Below are 17,944 nucleotides of genomic sequence, written 5' to 3'. Positions count from 1 at the left end.
GTGGCACTTGGGGACATCTATAAGCCACTTCTGCAAAGAGCAGCTCACTCAGGCCCCATGGAGGATCAAGGTCACCAGAGGGGACACACACCAAGCAAGGTGCTCCTTCAAGTGCACACACACAGGAACTTGAGTGCAGGCAGAACAACATTGTGACCAGAAACTATTAAACTAATGCTTATAATAAACCTGGTCTAACAAGCTCTGCTCAGATCTATTGTTCATCCTCTGGGCCCACGCTGGGCACTGGAAAGGGCTGTTGAGGTTTCACTAAGTGCCATGCAGCCACTCACTCATTCTCCCCACAGTTCATGCACTGGGCATGGTGTTCTATGGCATGGAATATTCCTTTGGGCAGTTTGGGTCAGCTCTCCTGGCCATGCCCCCTCCTGCTTTCTTGTGCACCTGCTCCCTGGCAGAACGTGGGAAATGACCAGTCCTTGAGTTCAACTGCTGAGCAGCAGCTGAAACATCAGTGTGTTATCAGCATAATTCTCAACTGAATCCAAACCACAGCACCAAAACACCTATGGGGGAGAAAATGAACTCTATCCCAGATGAAACCACCACTTATTCCTTACCTTTTACTATCTATGCCAGGTCCCCTGCTTCCCAATACCCCTTCCCATCTTTTGATAGCAATCTTTTGAACCCTTCCACTGCCTAAAGAGAGCCTATTAGATAGATGGGGAGAGGTTTTTGATGAGAGCATGTATTGACAGGACAAAGTGTAATGCCTTCAAAGTAAAAGAGGCGAGTTTAGATTGGATATCAGGAAGAAATTCTTTACTGTCAGGGTTGCTCAGAAAATCTGTGGATGCCACATCACTGGAAGTGTTCCAGGCCAGGTTTGATGGGGCTTTGAGCAACCTGGTCAAGGGGAAGGTGTTCCTGCCCATGCCATGGGGTTAGAATGAAGTGAGCTTTAAGATCCCTTCCAGCCCAAATCATCCTTTGATTCTGCAATGACATCATTCCCTCTGTCTGTGGACCACCCCTATAAAAGTCCCTTGAAGCTGTTTAGTTCATAACCTTGGGCTTTATCTGTCCTAAGAGTCTTTCAGGGCAGGAAAGATGTTGTGTGGTGGTGTCACATGTAGAAGCCAGTTCTGATTCTATCAGTGCAGGGCTTGGCTGGTTTCACCAAAGCTCATCCATCGTTAACACGGCAGTCAAAGGAGAGCTGGGTTCACATCCTCAAATTCAGAGAGGCAAGGTGCCCAGTGATGGTGATGGGCCTATTAGTGGCCATGGAAACTATATGCAGTGCTATGTAGCGATTAACATCATCCACTTTAATTTATTGACTATTCTCACCCAAAATCAAACCTTCTGAGTCACATACTGGACTTGAGAGATGGGCACAAGGCACATGGATTTTGCACTCATCTCCTGTCCCTGTGCACAGCTCCTGATAGGAGCACTGCGCAAATATTCCCTGGCATCAGCAGGACTTTCCATGGGTGCCAGCCATACCCCGGCTCTCACCCTGACCCAAGGCCATTCTGAGAAGAGATGGGCACTGCTCTCTCCAGCCTCCCCCTGCAGCCCTTCACTGACTATCCCACTGCCCATGTTAGCCACATCCCAGAGCCTTGCGACAGATTTCTTCTTCCATTCCCTGCCAGCCTCAAGGGCACCTGGCCAGGGTGGTGGTTGTGGCACTGACCCTGGCACAGAGCCCTCTCCCTGCTGGAGAGGGTCTGCTGGAGCCCAGCCTAGCACCTCCCATCACAACACACACGGAGAAAGGGTATTTTTCAAAATACTTCTTTATTTCTCTCAATACTGACATTACAAAAAAAAAAAAAAAAGAAAAAAAAGAAGAAAACTAAAAAAAAAAAAAAAGAAAATTACAAAAAAACCCCACTATAAAACATTCAGGTCTCATCGAAACCGAGAAAAACAAATCAGCTTGCGTCTGCGCGCTGACCTGTCTTCTTGTCACGTTGTCCACCACATTTCTCCACATTGAACTCCACAGGGACCAGTGGAGGGAACCAGTGGCCACCCCTCGCTGGCCAAAGCGGGTGATTGATTGAGCAGTGCCTCACAGGTCTCCTTGCCCCACAGGTAACACTGTACACCTGTACCCCCAGCCCCATGGACACCCCACGCACAGCCCCCCCATCCCAAGGGACCCCCTGCTTCAAGTCAGTAAGTTTTTTTTTTAGGAATTAAAAAAAAAAAGATTCCCAGGGCAGGGGGGGGGGGGTGGGGGGATATTTTGGCAGGGTTTTTCTTGGCAGTGCTGCAGTGAAACAGGAGCTGTACAAAGCCAGGTTGAATGTGCCTCCAGCTCCACACCAGCCCTTTCCTGGGAAAAAAAATGGCACGAGGCAGAGTGGGCTGACAAAGGTAAGAAATATAAAAATTCTCCTGATGGAAATCCAAAGGTTTTAAAAAAATACAGTATTTGAAAATGGAGCCACTAAACAGACTGCCTCATGCACCTCCCAGATCCGCCCTGATGTCCAGAAACACCTCCTGAATGAATTGTCCCTGTAGAAAAATATATACACACGCCTCTCTCTTCGTATTAGAATCCCTAATTTGACCTGAAACACTAGTGAAACCCACAGCTCTGCTCACGCTTGGCTCTGCTTTTGCACCCAGATTAGTGCTACACGCACACACAACCCCACTCCGGGGGTTTGCTGTTCGTGTGGCTGAATCATCCCCCTTTCAAAAAAAGCCTGGGTGCGTCAGGCCAGTATCCCCAATACAGGCAGAGAAAAACCCTTACGAAGTTTATCTAATGAGCTCTATATATATGTATTTAAAAAATAAAAGCAGCAATGCAAACTCAACACATCTGAAAAAAGAAAGCTCCACCCTGGGCTTTCCCCCCTCCTCCTGCTGGCTGGGCCCTGTGGGCAGCAGGTGCAAGCAAGTGCTGCCCACGGGCACTGGGGACATCCCTGGGCAGGGGCAGGAGGCTGGATGGACCATCCCCACGTGCTCCGTTGTTTGGCACAGCCGAGGCGCGGTGTAGGCTTGGCACAGGAGAGCGGACCACGGCTGGACTTGGTACCGTGGCCCCAAGGTGAGAAATTGTCCGGCTACTGGGGGGGCCACCACAGGCAGGAGTGATCGGCACCGCGGTACAGCCGAGACCCCAAACAGCAGCAAGTATCAAAGAGGGGAAGAGAAAAACCAGCAGCGGGGATGCCAGATCCTGCGGAGTCCTATTTACACAGCGCCGGACCCCGACAAGTCCAGCTTCTTGTGGGAAGAGTGGCCTGAAAAGCAGGTGACATAAAAAACCCACGACACGACGCATCTCCCCGGGCAAAGGGCCCACGGCTCTTGCTCTTGCGAGGCAAAAAAAAAAGTGGACCTCTGGGGAGAAAGAAAAGGTTTGGCAGTTGGGAGAGCTGTGGCAGACAGGAGTCTCCCCGTTGTTGGAGTAAAAAACCGGCCAAGAAGGATGGATAGGGGGTGGGTCGGATGGGTTTTTTGGGGAAGAAAAGTAGTGTGAGGGGTTGTTTTTTTCTCTTTTTTTGCATTTAAAAGTGCTGTGACACCTTGGCTCTGTGCAGGCCAGGTGCTGTGGCACATGCGTTTGGAGTATTGCTGCTTTGGAGGAGAGTCCCTGGGCTCTAGGAGCATGGGAGGTGCTGCTTGAGGATTTGTCTTGTCTGGGGAGCTATTCTGTCCGGGAAGCGGATTTTGAACTCCACGATCAAGTCTCCTCGCTGGCTGGGGGCCTTGGGGAAGGGCAGCCCCTCCCCACGTAGTCTCTTCACTGTCCCTGGCTTGATGATGTCGTTGCAGGGAAGCGGGATCACGCGTCCATCGATGGTGGGAATGTTCACAGTGCAGCCGCACAAGGCCTGAGGAAGGAAGAGGGAACAGGCCATCAGATGGGGCTGATACCCCAAAGCATCCTGATAGCCACACCCTGCACCCCCACTGGCTGTTCCCCTGGTTTAACTGCCCTGCTCTTCTGGATGCTGCCCAAGAGCATTGGATGATGCTCACCAGTGCAAGCACAGCTCTCTGCTGGCACCAGCCTGGTCCAACCATCATGAACTGGGCTGCAGGAGCTGTGCAGGAGAGGGGTGTCCCAGCTCTCATGGCGGGAAGGACTCCCCTCCCCACCTGCTGGGCTGCCCAGAAGGCACCACCAGCACCCAGCCACCCACAGCAACAACGCAGGCTAAATTTAGCTCCTTTCTAGCCCTGTCGCCCAGCCTCAGGCAGCCGAAAATCCAGCTGAGATCATGGGATGCTGCCACAGCCCATCAGCTGTCACCCTCCAGAGCACGGCAGCTTTGCCCGGTGCTTGGGGTTATCTATAGCACAGCCCATGTCCCATGTCCCCTGTCCCATCCCTGTCACTGACAGCCCCCACAAGGCTACGCCAGCATGGCACAATGGTGTGGCTGTGGCACTGAGCTTCCCTGGGAGCTGAAGTGCTGGAGGGGCTGGTTCCCATCTCCCTATCCCATTGCACAGCCAGGAGCCGGTGTGGGGGTGCCACCCCTCTGCACCCCAGCCCCCGGCAGCAGCCGCACACCGGCCTGCATTGGCAAGCCACGTGATGCAGGAATGCAGCAAGAAAATCCTTGTGTCCTTAAATAACTCAGACAGCTCTGTCGTACATGTGGGCAGGATCGTCTCCAGGCTTTCAGCAAGGGCTGAGCGAGAGGACTGCGGAACGATGCTTCTGGAAGCGGGTGGGGGCTGGGGAGTTGCTGAGCTACAGCCTCAAGCTTCCATGTGGGGGCTGGCACAAGTCTGTCCCTCTGAACTGGGTCCTGAGGGTCCCAGCCCTCCCAAAACACCCTGCAAGGGGAGTGGAGAAAGATGCAATTGCTGTTTCTGGGGTAGGTGGGGGAATGTTCTGCATTTCCCCCCTCCCCCAGGAAAAGTCTCCAAAGGCAGAGCAGCAACAGGCACCAGGAGAAACATCTCATGCTGGCCACTGGCTCTGAGATGATGGATGGGGCTTCTGCAGCAGAACCAATGCTTTGAACCAGAGTGTTTGCAGTGGGATCTGTGCCAGAGCTGGTTCAGGGTCTTTGCTGAGTGGAGAACAGGGGAGAAGGTCCTATCTCCTTTGCATTGCTCATCTGTACAGACCTCCTCCTGGAGAGGGTGTCGTCCAGGGCTTCAGCCTGCAGGAGGATACCATCACCAGCTCTGTGTGAGCAGCAGGTGCTTGGCTGATCTCCAGCAGGTTGAGGGGAAAACAAAGGACAATCTCCCCATATCAAGGAGTTTGCGATGTGCATTCAGGCAAGGATGCCAAAGCCCTCCTGCTAGCTGGTGCCCGGTGCAGCGTGCCATGGCTGCAAGTGCCCATGTGTGCCAAGAAAGGACACCTCCAGCCACAAAACAGAAAGGAGAACAAGAAGTCCCTGTGGGAACACGTGGATGGGGAAAGCAGTCAGAGATGTGAGCAGAAGCGGGCGGTAACAGTGAAGGATCTTAATGTTTCCTTCCCAGAGCCAAGACGCAAGAATCCGAGGCGATCGCTCCTCCACCGTATGTCCCTGTTTTTCATTCTTCTTGCTCAACTTTGCTGGCATTTGGGAAAATGGTTGCTGAAGTAACACCAGTAACCGCGGGAGCTACCCCGCATCCTAGAAAGAGGCTTGGTTTATCCCTGGGGATGAAATCACCCTGGGTTTGAGCACTGTGCTGTGTGAGCAGAGCTTTATCTAGGTCACCATTGGGTCCTCCTCCACTCGCGGTGAAGCCGCTGGGGAGGGTGTCACCACCGGCCGCGTCCCAGCCGGGATGAGCTGAGGCGCGGATGCTTCGAGGAAGGTGACGCCAAGTAAAGGATGCAAAGCGGGATGGTGCCAAGGGCAGGCATTAGGCAGCAGCCAGGAGAGCAGGACGCCCTGCCGGCAGCGCTGCCTCCAGCAGAGGCAGCTGCTGGGGGAGCTGTGTGTCTCCGCCCTCCCGCAGCTCCCCGCTGCGGCACGCACCTCTGATTTTAGGAAGGAAGACAACAAATCCCTGAAAAAGCACTCCTACATCTGCAATTCTGCAGCAGACAGATGGCAAAATGCCTGCACTGCCCCAGCCAAGCACCCAGCAGGGCCGGGACTCAAGGGTTGGGAAGACCCTCCAGTGCCCATCACCTGCCAGCTTTCCTGATGGCTTTATGTTCTCTCATGGCAGTGGCAGAGACTAAAACTCAGGCTAGAAGAGGCAGCCTTGCAAGGCAGAAGGTGCAAGGAGACACCTAAGGCTACAGCCAGAGGCTGAGGAGATGGAGAAGTTGTGCTCTGTCACATACTGAGGTGGTAGCATACAGAATTGGAGAGCTCCCAGCATCTGCTCGTGCTCCAGAGCACTTAAGGAACTTCTTTTCCTGGAAGACAAACGCAGCAGAGTATCACACTGTCCTGGCAAGCAGCAGGCTGGGGATGACAGACAGCCAGACCAGCAGCCCCAGGAGGATGCCCAGCATGTTAGGTTTGTGCTGGGAGAGGTTAAAGACCAGAAGTTCCAGCTGAAAGAGATAAGGAATTCCTGGGACCATCAATTTCCTGCTTTGTGTCGGCATTGTGCAAATCCACTGCCAGCATGCAGGCCTTGCTTATGGAGCTCACAGGTGTCCAACACTTCTGGTGCACTTCTCAAGCCCATTTCTCCAGTTACTGCTCAAAACTCCAGGCAGGAGTCCCTCCATCCTGACCAGTGCACAGACTTGGGCTAACATGGTCTGGGCATCAGCACAGCCAGGTCAGATAAAAGGAATGAACAGAAGGAAGTATCTGAGATACAGCATTCACTTCTCCATAAATAAGGCAGTCTCTCCTGAGTATTTCTGGATTGGCCAGGAGAACCAGCTACTGCAGGAATAAACCTCTGTACTTTGCACTGTGAGGGAAACTCCTGAGTCTTCAGGTTAAGTGGAGCTGAATTTGCTTCAGGAGCGCCCAGCTCTGCCTGGGCCATGTGCTTTTTACCCCCAGTACACCCGGTCACAGCCTGAGCTGGGATGCACAGCCATCACAGAGATCTCCTGACTTCGTGGCACACTTCACAAGATCACGTTTTCCTGCCTCAGGTCTGGCCCATTGAGCTTATTTCTATTCAATGCATTTGAGAACATAAATCTGCCTTCAGGAATGAAAAAAAAAATCAGCTCATTAAGAAGACAGACAGCGTCTACTGTCTGAAAGGAACAGCAAATGGCAGCTGCCAAAAATGTCAACGTTAAATGCAGCTGCCAGCTGGGATTTATTAAAAGGTAGTTTTACAGCAGCAGTGGCAAACAGCACATCTTGTACTGAGGTAATCTTCCCTTTCCTCTCCCACTTTCATGCAGATTGCTGGATGATCTGATGCATCCATCCAGCCCTGCCGTGACCTCCAGGACTGGTAGCCTGTCAGTGTTGAGTTTTACTCATTGCCTGGTATTTAATTTGTTTGGCTGCTTATCTAGGAAAGCCAGAATCAAGGAAAACAGCTAAAGCACTGCTCAGGGAGGGCAAAGAATCACTTTCCCATGGGCAGGATCCTGCTCTCTGCCCATGGGAAGAGGCACCTGGTGCAACCCTAGGGAGTAACTAAGCCACAGCAGGCTCAGCTACAGGAAAAGCAGGAATCAGACTGATGCCACCCAACCTGGGTTTTCCCTTGCTCCTACAGATGATGTGCCCTTTGTTCCACATGTGAATACCCTATGCTAAAACAGAAGAACAAGACATATGGAGAAGGGAGAAAATGGATAAAATGAGCCACCTGAACTGGCTCAAGAAGTGAGGTGTGTTCAGCAGGGACCACAGCATCAGTGTCTCACATCTGGCATGGAAGCCAAGTACTTCCAAAGCCAAGACCAAGCTGGCTTCTGCAGCTCCTATCTTGCAACCTACCTGGTCTTTCCTACCCAGAGCAAGAGAAGGACTGCCTCCCATCTTGGCCCCAAAGGCCATGAACCAGTGCCACCTCACATCCCATGGAATTTACCACCTGTACCCACCTCTTTAAGACTGATATTTGCCGTGTAGATCACGTTTGTCCCGTCCCTCTTGAAGTGCGAGTGAGGCTTGTCCTTGAGGATGAAGACAATGTCTGCAGGGATGTTGTCTGGAGTGGCATCCCCTTCTTTGGGGAATGTGATTTTGGTTCCCTCCTTCCAACCCCGTTTGATGACAATGTTTAGGATCTTGTCCTCAGTCCGCATGGTCCGGCCATCAGCGTTGAGCCTTCTGCGAGTGATCTTCATTCTCTTGGTGGATCCGTGGTAGATCTCTTCCAGGGACACCTTGAGCTCGTGGATGACAGGTGGGTCTTGGACCTTCCTCCGTGTGTGCAGGGACTCCTGGTGCCGCCGGTGAACCCCATTAATGCCGTTGAAGCCAAACCGGCCAAAGGCACTGAAAGGGTCGTCATCATCATCCATATCCATGTCTTCCTGGTCAAAGCCATTGAACATCCGGGAGCGGCTGCTGGCGAAGAAGATGTCGAAAGGGTTGGAGCCTCCGAAGAAGGATGCAAAGGTGGCATGGGGGTCTCCATGGAAGGTGTAGTGGAAGGTGTTCCCTGAGCCACCTGAAGAGCCACCTCCAGTTTTGAGACCTGGAAGACAAGGGGGAAGAGGAGACATGAATGCTGCCTGTGGGGTAATGCTCTGCAAGGACTGCACTGCCCAGGTGGGAGAACAGTCTCTGCCACCTCCTTCCACCCTCTCCTGAGCTGCAGACCACCTCCAGCCCACCCACCGTGAAGGCACCATCCGCACCCGTGACACACAGTCCCACTCCTACACCCTGCAAGCTCAAGAGTCCATTCAGGTTTCATTCTCTCTAACCCTACTGAAGGACCTCTTTGATTCTCCCCACCCTATGCACCTAATTTTAATTTAAAACATACCCTGATCAGCCCATCTCCATTCTTCCCCATGAGCAGGCTCCTTCCTGCCCCAATAGCCTTGTCTCTGAGACTGGATATTAGGAGAAATTTTTCACAGAAAAGTTGGTCAGGGGCTGCCTAGGGAAGTGATAGAGTCACCATTCTAGGAAGTGTTCAAAAGGTGTGTGGATGTGGCACTTAGGGACGTGGCTTAGTAATGAACATGGCAGTGCTTCATTAAATGATCTTAGAGATCTTCTCTACCCTCAGTAATTCTACAGGCAGATGGAGGTGAGCAGACCTCCAGGTCAGCATGCAGCTCCCTGCACACTGGCTATACAAAATGCCAGGTAAGCCCCAGGTTTGAATCATTTAGCAACCATGGGAAACTCCTCTGCCAGGTCCCAGGCTGAGCCTGACGTCACTGCAACTCATCCTAAGTCCTAAGGAGTCAAGGCACATGACAAATGCCTCCCAAAGAGGTCACACATGCTTTGCAAGGCTATTTTTGATCAGCAGGGCTGGGAAGGGTTAAGCCAAGCCTAGCTCAGGGACTATTTTCAGGGCACACCAGTGACAGTGAAGGACTATTTCTGACAGGCTGTCCTTTGTCCCAACCCCCCACGCCCTTTCCACAGCAGGACAAATTTGGGGGTCTCTTCTGAGTGCTGAAGTCAGTATTCTGGGTGGGCTGAAGGGGCTTTCCCACTTCACCTTGCCTACCCAGCATGCTCCTGAAGCACCTCAAAATGCTGATCTTCATTGCCCAAAAAAATGGGAAAAAAAACATGTAGGGAAGGTCATAGAACATGAGAGGTTCAACAATGATGGCACATGGGGGGAAGATGGTCTTTAACTTGATGGGGCAGTGAGGGAGCTCTTACCCTCTTCCTTAATTCACTCTTATTTTAGATGCCTGCAGGCGACAGGGATTTTGCCAAATCCCCAGTGAGCCCCATTCCTAATAGACTGTACAGCCAGGAGGTTTCACCTTTAATCCCATGACGCCAGCCTGAGCAGGGTCCGATTTCATTGAGGCCTCCTGGGAAAAGCTGGTTTCCCACTTGAGAGAGTCTCTTCTCATTTTACAGGGCAGCAAATCACTGTGCCTGGTGCATCCATCACAGCCCTGACATAACTAATGGGTCAACAATTAACCCACTGCTGCTTAATCCCGCCGGTGGCTTGTGAGGGGATGCACCTGCCCGAGAGAGGAGCTGCCTCTTCCACCCAGCAGCCTGCTCCTGCCAGACCTCCTGCTCTTTTAAGCGCCCAAGCCCTGGGCTGATTAATGCAGATGCTATTCGGCACTCTCCTTGAATGGGGCTGCACTCTTCTATCATCGACTAATAAGGCCGCCTGCCTTGGAGCGGCTCTCCTCCTCCTCCTCCTCCTCCATGCCAACCACCAGACAACAGCAGCCGCTTGGTTTCAAAACAAGGGCCTATTACTTAAATTGGGAAAAGCTTTGAATCCTGTAGGTCAGCCTGTACCAGGGAGGACAGTGGGACCAGTGCCCAAGTGCAGGGGGAATGTGGGCAGAAGCAGTACGTCTCTGCTGTGTTATTTAGGTCGTTTAAAGAGCTGCTAACGAATTACCTTAGGTACAACCCAGGAGGTGAGCTCCTTCAATTTCTCAGCTGGCATGCAAAGTTCTGGGGCAGAGGGCAGGAGGAGCCCAGGCACCCCAGGAAGCAAGCTGACAAATTGCTGGAAAAGTGAAGTAGCTTGGGAAGTGGGATGAGAGAGGATTTCTGCCACCTGCGGAGCCTTCACTCTCTCTGATTCTTTGGCAACCAGTCCCATTACAGAAGTAGGCATGAAACACTGAAACACCTCTCTGTGAAAACCCCCCCTCACCTCTAAAGAGGGATTTTCCTCTGATTTGGACCCCACATCCCCTCCTCCCAGTGGGCAGTGCCTATCCCCTTACCTTCCTCCCCATACTGGTCATACACAGCTCGTTTCTTGGGGTCACTCAGGACGTCATAAGCCTCTGCAATCTCCTTGAACTTCTCTTCAGCGTTGGGGTCTTTATTCTTATCAGGGTGATATTTCAGGGCCATTTTCCGATAGGCCTTCTTGATTTCATCTTCATTGGCACCGCTCTGAATGCCCAAAATCTTGTAATAGTCCTTCCCCATGATGGCGACGCTGCTGGGAGCCGAGTACTTATTCCTGAAAGGAGAAAGACAGCTCTCCGTAAGGTGAATATCACACAGGGGCAGCTGGGGACGGGACTGGCACACACTTATCACGGAGACGATGCTCCCTGTGTCCCACGGGCCAGCAGCACCAGAGCCAGCTCAAGTCCACGCTTCCCAACAGAGGTCAGAGCCCCAGTGCCAGAATGTATCCCAGCTCTGGTTTTATCCCGCTGAGCCCCTCGGCTGGGATGGACAGACTCATCTCTGAGGCTGACAGGGAGAGAGAGCTCAAGTCGGGGCACAGCGCTATTATAGGGGCCACGCCACTGCTAACGTCAGGCCAGGACCACGTCCCTGTCCGTCCCCCCCCGGCTGAGTCAGGAGGGCTGAGCTATGTCCAAATGTAGCTGCCGGCCTGTGTCTACCCCCTTGACTGGTTCTCTCCCAGCTGGGGACCTGAGACCCAAGTCAGGGTGATGACAGCAGGTTTTGGAGGCTGAAAGCAGTGGCAGGGACCACGTTGTGCCTTCACCTTAAAGGAACTTCAAACATTTTGTTCCTGAAAGCAATTGGCATTCAGCTGGAGATAAGCGCCTCCGGCTGTCAGAGCCATAATTTGTATTTAGCGGAGAGAGAACGGAGCCGTTAGACAGAAACATCTTGTGATGGTGGGAGGGCTTTTTTCTTTTTCTGTTTAAAAAAAAACCCAACACTTTCTAGCCTGACTTGCACTCCCTGAGAGCCTCCAACTGGATCTTGCAGCAAAGCAGGAACTCAGGGCTCACTCGCTGCATCGCGCGGGGGCTGAGGCCATGCCCATGCCTATACTAAGGCATGGAAAACCCGGTGGCCGTAATTCATCCCCCAGTCACTGCTGGAGTCGCAGCCACCCAGGGAGCAGCCAGGGGAGATGGCAGGGCTGCTCCTCCAGGCAAAAGCTAACAAGTCCCATGCCTCTCCACGGATGTTTCCCACTGCTCCTTGACTTTTGGTTATCTGACAGCAAACACTCGACACCCTGAACCGCAGGGTCTGAGCTGGCCCCTCTCACACTTAGTGCTGACCCAGCTTCTCCCAGGTGCTGCCTTTGCAGACCTGCACTCCCACTGCTCACAACCTGCTCCCTGCTACAGGTTTCACCCTATACTTGCTCCAAACACACCTGAGCCACCTCAACCCACTGTGCCCCTCCAGCAGAGGGATTGTGGCATAGGGTGTGAGTTTTGGTCCTTTTCTTCACCATCATACAAGCTACCAGATGTTCTCCCCACCCTTACTCTCTATCCATGAGCTCCCATTGGAGGTCACAGAGGGATCTCGCAACCAACACAGCTCAATCAAGGGTGGCTATGCTCTCCTAGGGTCCATGCTTGGGTGCTACTCATGGCAGCCACACCAAGCATCCAACACTTGCCTTGGGCCATGCCTTGGGCAATGACCCCCTACAGGAGCTTGGAAATTGGTCCCACATTTGGCCACCTCCATCCAAACCACCAAATTCTGCTCTTTTTTGCTCCAGCTGTGGAGAAGCTTTGCTGTAGACAGGGAGGGGGGCTAAGGTACCCCTGAAGGACACAGTGAAGGGAGATGGGGGCATCTGCAAACACTGCATAACATCTCAGGCAGCATAGAAGAGGTGGGAGGAGGTCCCTGGGGGCATAAAGAGCATCTGACAGCGTCACCTGTGGCAGCTCCCGGATGCCAGCACATTTCTATACCATCTCCTTCATGCAGAGATGCCAGCAGCACCCAGCCCGTGCAGGTGCTGGGGGATGCTCTGCCCTCAGCCCACATACACCTCCCCATTTACCCTCCCGAAGTGCTGGGGAAGCTGCAAGAGACCCTGGGGTGAGCAACCAGCAGGAGCACCAAGAGCTATCCTGTCCATTCTCCACACCAAGGGTCACTCCAACACCCCACTTACCCACAGCAACCTCCAGTGGAGGGCAGGTACTGGGACGACAGTTTGGCCCTGTCTGGATGTTGCCAACCCTCCCAACAGCGAGAGCAAACCAAGCAGTGCTAAAGATAACCCCATCACACCCTAGTTCCAGCAACACAGAGCTGACAAACCTTCAACTCTCACTGCCCAGGGACCACAGTGTCTGGCTCTGACCCCACACAGCCCACTCTGACGGCACCACTGGGACACCCTCACCTGGTCAAAACCCCACAGCGTTTCCCATGAAAACACATTCGAAAAATGCAAAATGCTGACACCACCCACAAGATCTTTGGTCTTGCCCACCGAGAGGTCTTTGGCCAGGGTGGGGATGCCTGATGAGGATCTCTGACCTGACCAAGGACCCCTTCGTCTGGCTGGGCACGGGGAAGGGAATTTCTGTACCGAAATGCATCCCGGTGCCGCGGTTTACCGTGCCAGAGAGGACCAGGTGCCGGAGGGTGACCCGGTGGGTTAAGGCACGCTCCCGAGGCTCAGCTCACATGCACAATGGTGGTAAAACACGACTCTGTCCCCGCAGAGCCTCCCTCCTTCCCTCCCACCTCTCTGGGATCAGCTGCGCCTTGCCACCGATCCTCTCCCCCTTCTGCTCAGTCATCCTCTCCTGACTTCCCATTTAACCCCCTAGGGAGCGGTGGGGGGTTTCAGGCAGGCAAAGGCATTCCTGTATCACCCTCACAAATCAGATGCCCCCAGATAAGCTAGGGCCACCCTGCCTTGGTGAAAACCACAGGCATTCTCCTGCCCTGCCAAGCCAGCCCAACCTCCATCCTCCTCTTGCAACCACACCAAAAGAAAAAAAAAAATTAAATAAAGAATAAATCTTTGTTCCGGCCCCGCACATGACATCAGCCCGAGCAACCGCTGGGCGAGCGCGCCGGCTGAATAGCGATCGTTTGACATAATCCCTCTGCTCGGCAGTCATCTAAGGGAACAAACCCACCCTGGCAACGGCACAAGATTTTTTTTGTTCCATCTCGGGGTGCAAGGTCACCACGGGATGCCAGGGACGGGCACTGATGGTTTAACGAGGACACAAGGTCGAGAGGCGGAAACCCACTTACCGAAACTTTACGAACACATTCATAGTCCAAGCTGTCATTTTTAAAGGCTCTAGTTTTATTTTAAACATCGCGGCTGTCCGCAGGCGGCGGTAGGTGTTGTGTGCCCTGCTGGGAGGCACTGGAGGGCGGGAGGAGGGTGGCGGGGCAAAAGGTGCTGGCTCCTGCTGGGGATGCCGCCGCCGCCAAGGGATGCTCTGCTGGCGAGTCCTTCCCTCCACCTCCTCCGGCACACCCAAAGGGCAGCTCTTCGCCAGCCCGGCAGCCGTGGTTGGCTCTGACCTCGCTCCCAGGATGGCTCCGAAAGGGCTCCTCCGGTCGACGCGGTGCCGCCGGGGAGCTGCCGTCCTTTGTGTGCTTCCCAGCCGCACACAGAGAGACCCTTCAATGGAGTCACTCGCCGTGCCGTAATTTTCCTTTTAATTGGTTTCTTGACGCTTTCTCGTTAAACCGACAGATTAAGACACTTCTGCTTAATCCGTCAGTTCCAGCATTGCTCTTCTCCACTGCCACAAGGCACCCAGCTGCCTGGTACCGTCACGTCCCCCACGCAGCCCCCTCCAAGGAGCGCAGGGAGCGCAGCCAGGAGCCCCCCGGTGTCCCCAGAAACGACTCTGCTGACGCCCAGGGCTGAGCACCCGCCAGGCGAATCGGGTAGGGAGAAAAGTAGGGCGGCGTTGATATGGAAAAAAGTCACGTTAACCAATGTGCACCTCCCCAGCTTTTCCCGTTCGGATGCATGGGGGTCCCTGTGTCCCCCTCACCGGCCGCCGGCACCGGTTCCCCGGCAGAAGGGATCTGAGTGCCGCACTCCCGCCCGGCGTCCGGGGCTCCCCGTGGCGGCAGGGCAGCAGGATGGGGACGGTGCGTCCCCCGAGCCCACGGCGCAAAACCTACTTCTGAGAAGTCACCTTCAGGCACGCCAAAGAAAGCTTAATGCCACCGCGTCCCCTCGTCTGTCACCGTCACTCGCAGGCCACGGAGAGCATCCTCTCCAGAAGCTCTACACCGAAACTAGGCAGCCGTACTGGACATATCACCTGGTAGCTCCTGCATCCCACCCGCGGCAAGCGAAACAGCCGGGCGGGCGACAGCCCCCATCCCGCTGTATCCCCAGAGGCTGGAGTCCCGCCGGGCTCCGAGCCGGCTGGGTCCGGCGAGGCGCGGGTGCCGAGGCAGCGCATACCTCTCGGCGCGGCTCCAGAAGAGCAGGATTGCCGGCATGGTAGCGTATCCCGGGCTCAGTCAGGGAGCTGGTGAGGATCTTGTCGCGCCGGGGCAGGCAGAGCCACCCGTGCCCGTGCTGGATGGCAGTCTCAGGCAACCAGGCAGCAATGTCATGACTACCCGCAATGAATCATCCCCTCCCCGAGCCCCCACACGCACCGCCCGCCTCCCCCTCCCCACCGACAGCCCCACTGGGGTGCCGGCACCTGCGTGGGGACGGGGTTAACCCTCCCCTCGCTGCCTCTGCCAGCACAGCCCCCGCTGCCAGCCCCGCCGGCGGCCGCCTGCTGCGTGGGCACGCATCAGGACCCCCGCTCAGAATTTCCCCAGAGAGGGTCCCATATCCCCACAGCCACAAAGTGTTGCCTCCTGCGTGGGGATGGTGTCAAGTACCACTTGCGATCACCTCCGACAGGGTCCCCCATTTTCCAGACCTATCCGGTGCTGGCTCTTGCGTGGAGATGGGGTCAAGCCCCTCACAGTGTCTCCCAAGGAGGTTCCCCTCTTTCCAGCCACACTCGGCTGCTCACAGTTGCGTGGAGATAGGGTCAAGCCCCCCATGCTGCCTCCCCGTGTAGGGTACCCCAATTCCAGACTCCCCAGGATGCTCACAATGGCATGGGGATGGGTTTGGACCCCCTCACTGCACAGATCGCCACCCCATGCCCCCCACCCAGCCCCACTGTGGGGCTAAGAACTTCATGGGGATGGGGTTTATTACCCTCCCAAGCCCAGAGGTGCTATCCTTTTCAGGGGCTGTCACACACACAGGGGTTCACTCATGTGTTGTGCCCCAGTGCACAGACCCACAGGGGTCCAGGGGTGACCCCCTGCCATGATCAAGCCTCACTGGGACCCACTATCTGCCTCAAGAGGAAAGCAGGCTAACCCTTTCCTCATGGTCAACCCTCCCAGGAGACACTGTCACCTCGACTGGGGACAGGGGTTAACCCCTTCCATGCTGGTCCCTCTAACCGTGTTACTGTCACCTGGGTGGAAGGTTACCAACTTTCTCACCAGCCAGTTCAGACCCGCTGGGATACACATGTACCCCCAGGGCGCTGGTGGAGGGGTGCTGACCCCTTCCAGGCCACTCCACATAGCTCGAACAGAGCACATTATTCCCTCCAAAGTGAAACAGGAGGGAGGGATTAGCCCTAACCTCACCACCCTCTCCAGCTCCACAGGGCTGTACCGCAGCCCCATGGCAGGGGGTGCTACCCTCTCTCTCCCTGCCCCACTTGGTTACACTATCTCTGCTATGGGCCACGGGAGATTAACCCCTTCCTGACACACTCTTCAGACCACAGGGACACGTGGTCATCAGGTGCCCAGTTAACCCTGACACCCCACAGGAGCCAGAGATGCCAACTCCTGCCTCCCCCACATTCCGCCCCATAGAGACTCCATGTCACCCCACGGTGACAGAACAGGGTGGCTACCCTCTGCTCCCCACCCATGAAAGGACAAAGGGGCTAAACTCCCAGACCCACTGCAAAACCCTGTCACCCCTTGGGGCAGAAGAGGCCAATCCTGCCAGCCCCCAGGGACACCCTGCCACTTCATAAAGCAGAGGTTTAGCCCCCAGATCAGGACAGACTGTCACCCCATGGGTGGAGTGGGGCAAGCACCTGTTCTCAGCCCTACAGAGAGATGCTGTCACCCCATAGGCAGAGGGGCCAATCACTTTCAGCCCCGCAGGGACATCCTGTCACTCCTCGGGACAGAGGGACCGACCCTCCCCAGCCCCACATTGATATTCTACCACCCCACAGCGCAGGGGGACTGACGACCCCCCAATTTCATGGCAACAACTTGTCAACGCACGGCGCAGGGAACTGACGCCTGAGTCCCACAGCAACCCCCCGTCGGCCCCTGGGCAGGGGGACTGACCCCACAGCGACACCCTGTTAACCCCGAGACAGGGGCATTGCCCCCCACCCCGGGGGTGACACTTTGTCACCCTCGAGACACTGGGTGAGACCCCCGCCGGTCCCACAGGGGCACCCTGTCACCCCGGGCAGGGGGGGGACTGACCCCCGCCCAGCCCCACGGCGACACCTTGTCACCCCACGGCGCGGAGTGACGCCCCACCGCACGATGACACCCTGCTACCCCCCAGGGCGGGGTGACAGGACCTCCCCCCGCCCCAGCCCCAGCCCACACGAGCCGCTTCGCTCTGTGGGGCACGGGGACTGACTCCTCCCGGCCCCATGGCAACAACTTGACACGCCACGGCAGTCCCACAGTGACACCCTGCCCCCCCGCAGGGCAGGGGGACTGGCCCCCACGGCCGCGGTGTGTCCCCGCGGCGGCACGGCCGGGGCCGGGGTGCGGGGGTCGGTGTGGGGGTGCGGGGGCGGTCGGGGCCCCCCCGGCACTCACCGCTCCCGCTGTCCCGGGGCGCCGCGCGCTCGCTGGGCCGCCCCCGCCCCCGCCCCCCGCCCGCCACGTCAGGGGAGTCCCGCCCGCGCGCGCCACGCCCCCGTTGGCCCGGGGGGCTGTCCATCGCCGCGCTGCGCCGCGCTGATTGGCGCTCCCTGAAAGAGGGGCGGGGCGAATGAGGGCCCCCGCCGCTCACCTGCCCGCCTCTCCCCCCCTCGCCTTCCAGTCGCCGCCTTCCATTGGCCAGTTCAAGCCAGCACCGCCCTTTCGGCGCTCTCTGATTGGTCGGGCGCTCGCTCGCAGCGGCGGGATCCCCGGGGGGAATCTTCTGGAAGGCGTTA

At 55.7% G+C, this 17,944-nt stretch overlaps 1 protein-coding gene across 2 annotated transcripts; it reads right to left on the bottom strand.

The window, feature by feature from the left end:
• Nucleotides 1-1,593: 1,593 nt before the first annotated feature.
• DNAJB5 (DnaJ heat shock protein family (Hsp40) member B5) lies at nucleotides 1,594-17,642 on the bottom strand. Of its 2 annotated transcripts, none has more exons than XM_084225257.1 (4): nucleotides 17,604-17,642; nucleotides 10,754-10,998; nucleotides 7,949-8,547; nucleotides 1,594-3,836 (listed from the first exon to the last, which is right to left on the bottom strand). In XM_084225257.1, the coding sequence occupies exons 2-4, from the start codon at nucleotides 10,962-10,964 to the stop codon at nucleotides 3,603-3,605; spliced, it is 1,044 nt and encodes a 347-aa protein (XP_084081383.1). In that variant the 5' UTR covers nucleotides 10,965-10,998; nucleotides 17,604-17,642; the 3' UTR covers nucleotides 1,594-3,602. The 2 variants fall into 2 exon arrangements, with proteins under 2 accessions (XP_084081383.1, XP_084081382.1); XM_084225256.1 differs by lacking the exon at nucleotides 17,604-17,642 and adding an exon at nucleotides 11,072-11,222.
• Nucleotides 17,643-17,944: the final 302 nt, after the last annotated feature.

The sequence above is a fragment of the Fringilla coelebs genome (genome assembly GCF_963513975.1).
Source record: "Fringilla coelebs genome assembly, chromosome: Z".
Lineage (NCBI taxonomy): Eukaryota > Metazoa > Chordata > Aves > Passeriformes > Fringillidae > Fringilla > Fringilla coelebs.
This window is presented reverse-complemented; position numbering and strand designations above follow the sequence as displayed.

What these genes read in the sequence shown, in the direction of transcription:
- DNAJB5 (XM_084225257.1), bottom strand. Translation starts at nt 10,964, where the DNA reads ATGGGGAAGGACTATTACAAGATTTTGGGCATTCAGAGCGGTGCCAAT. An exon ending in TGACCAGTATGGGGAGGAAG is followed by an intron (nt 8,548 to 10,753) that starts GTAAGGGGATAG and finishes CTTGTCTTCCAG; the next exon opens with GTCTCAAAACTGGAGGTGGC. An exon ending in CAAATATCAGTCTTAAAGAG is followed by an intron (nt 3,837 to 7,948) that starts GTGGGTACAGGT and finishes TTCCTTCCTCAG; the next exon opens with GCCTTGTGCGGCTGCACTGT.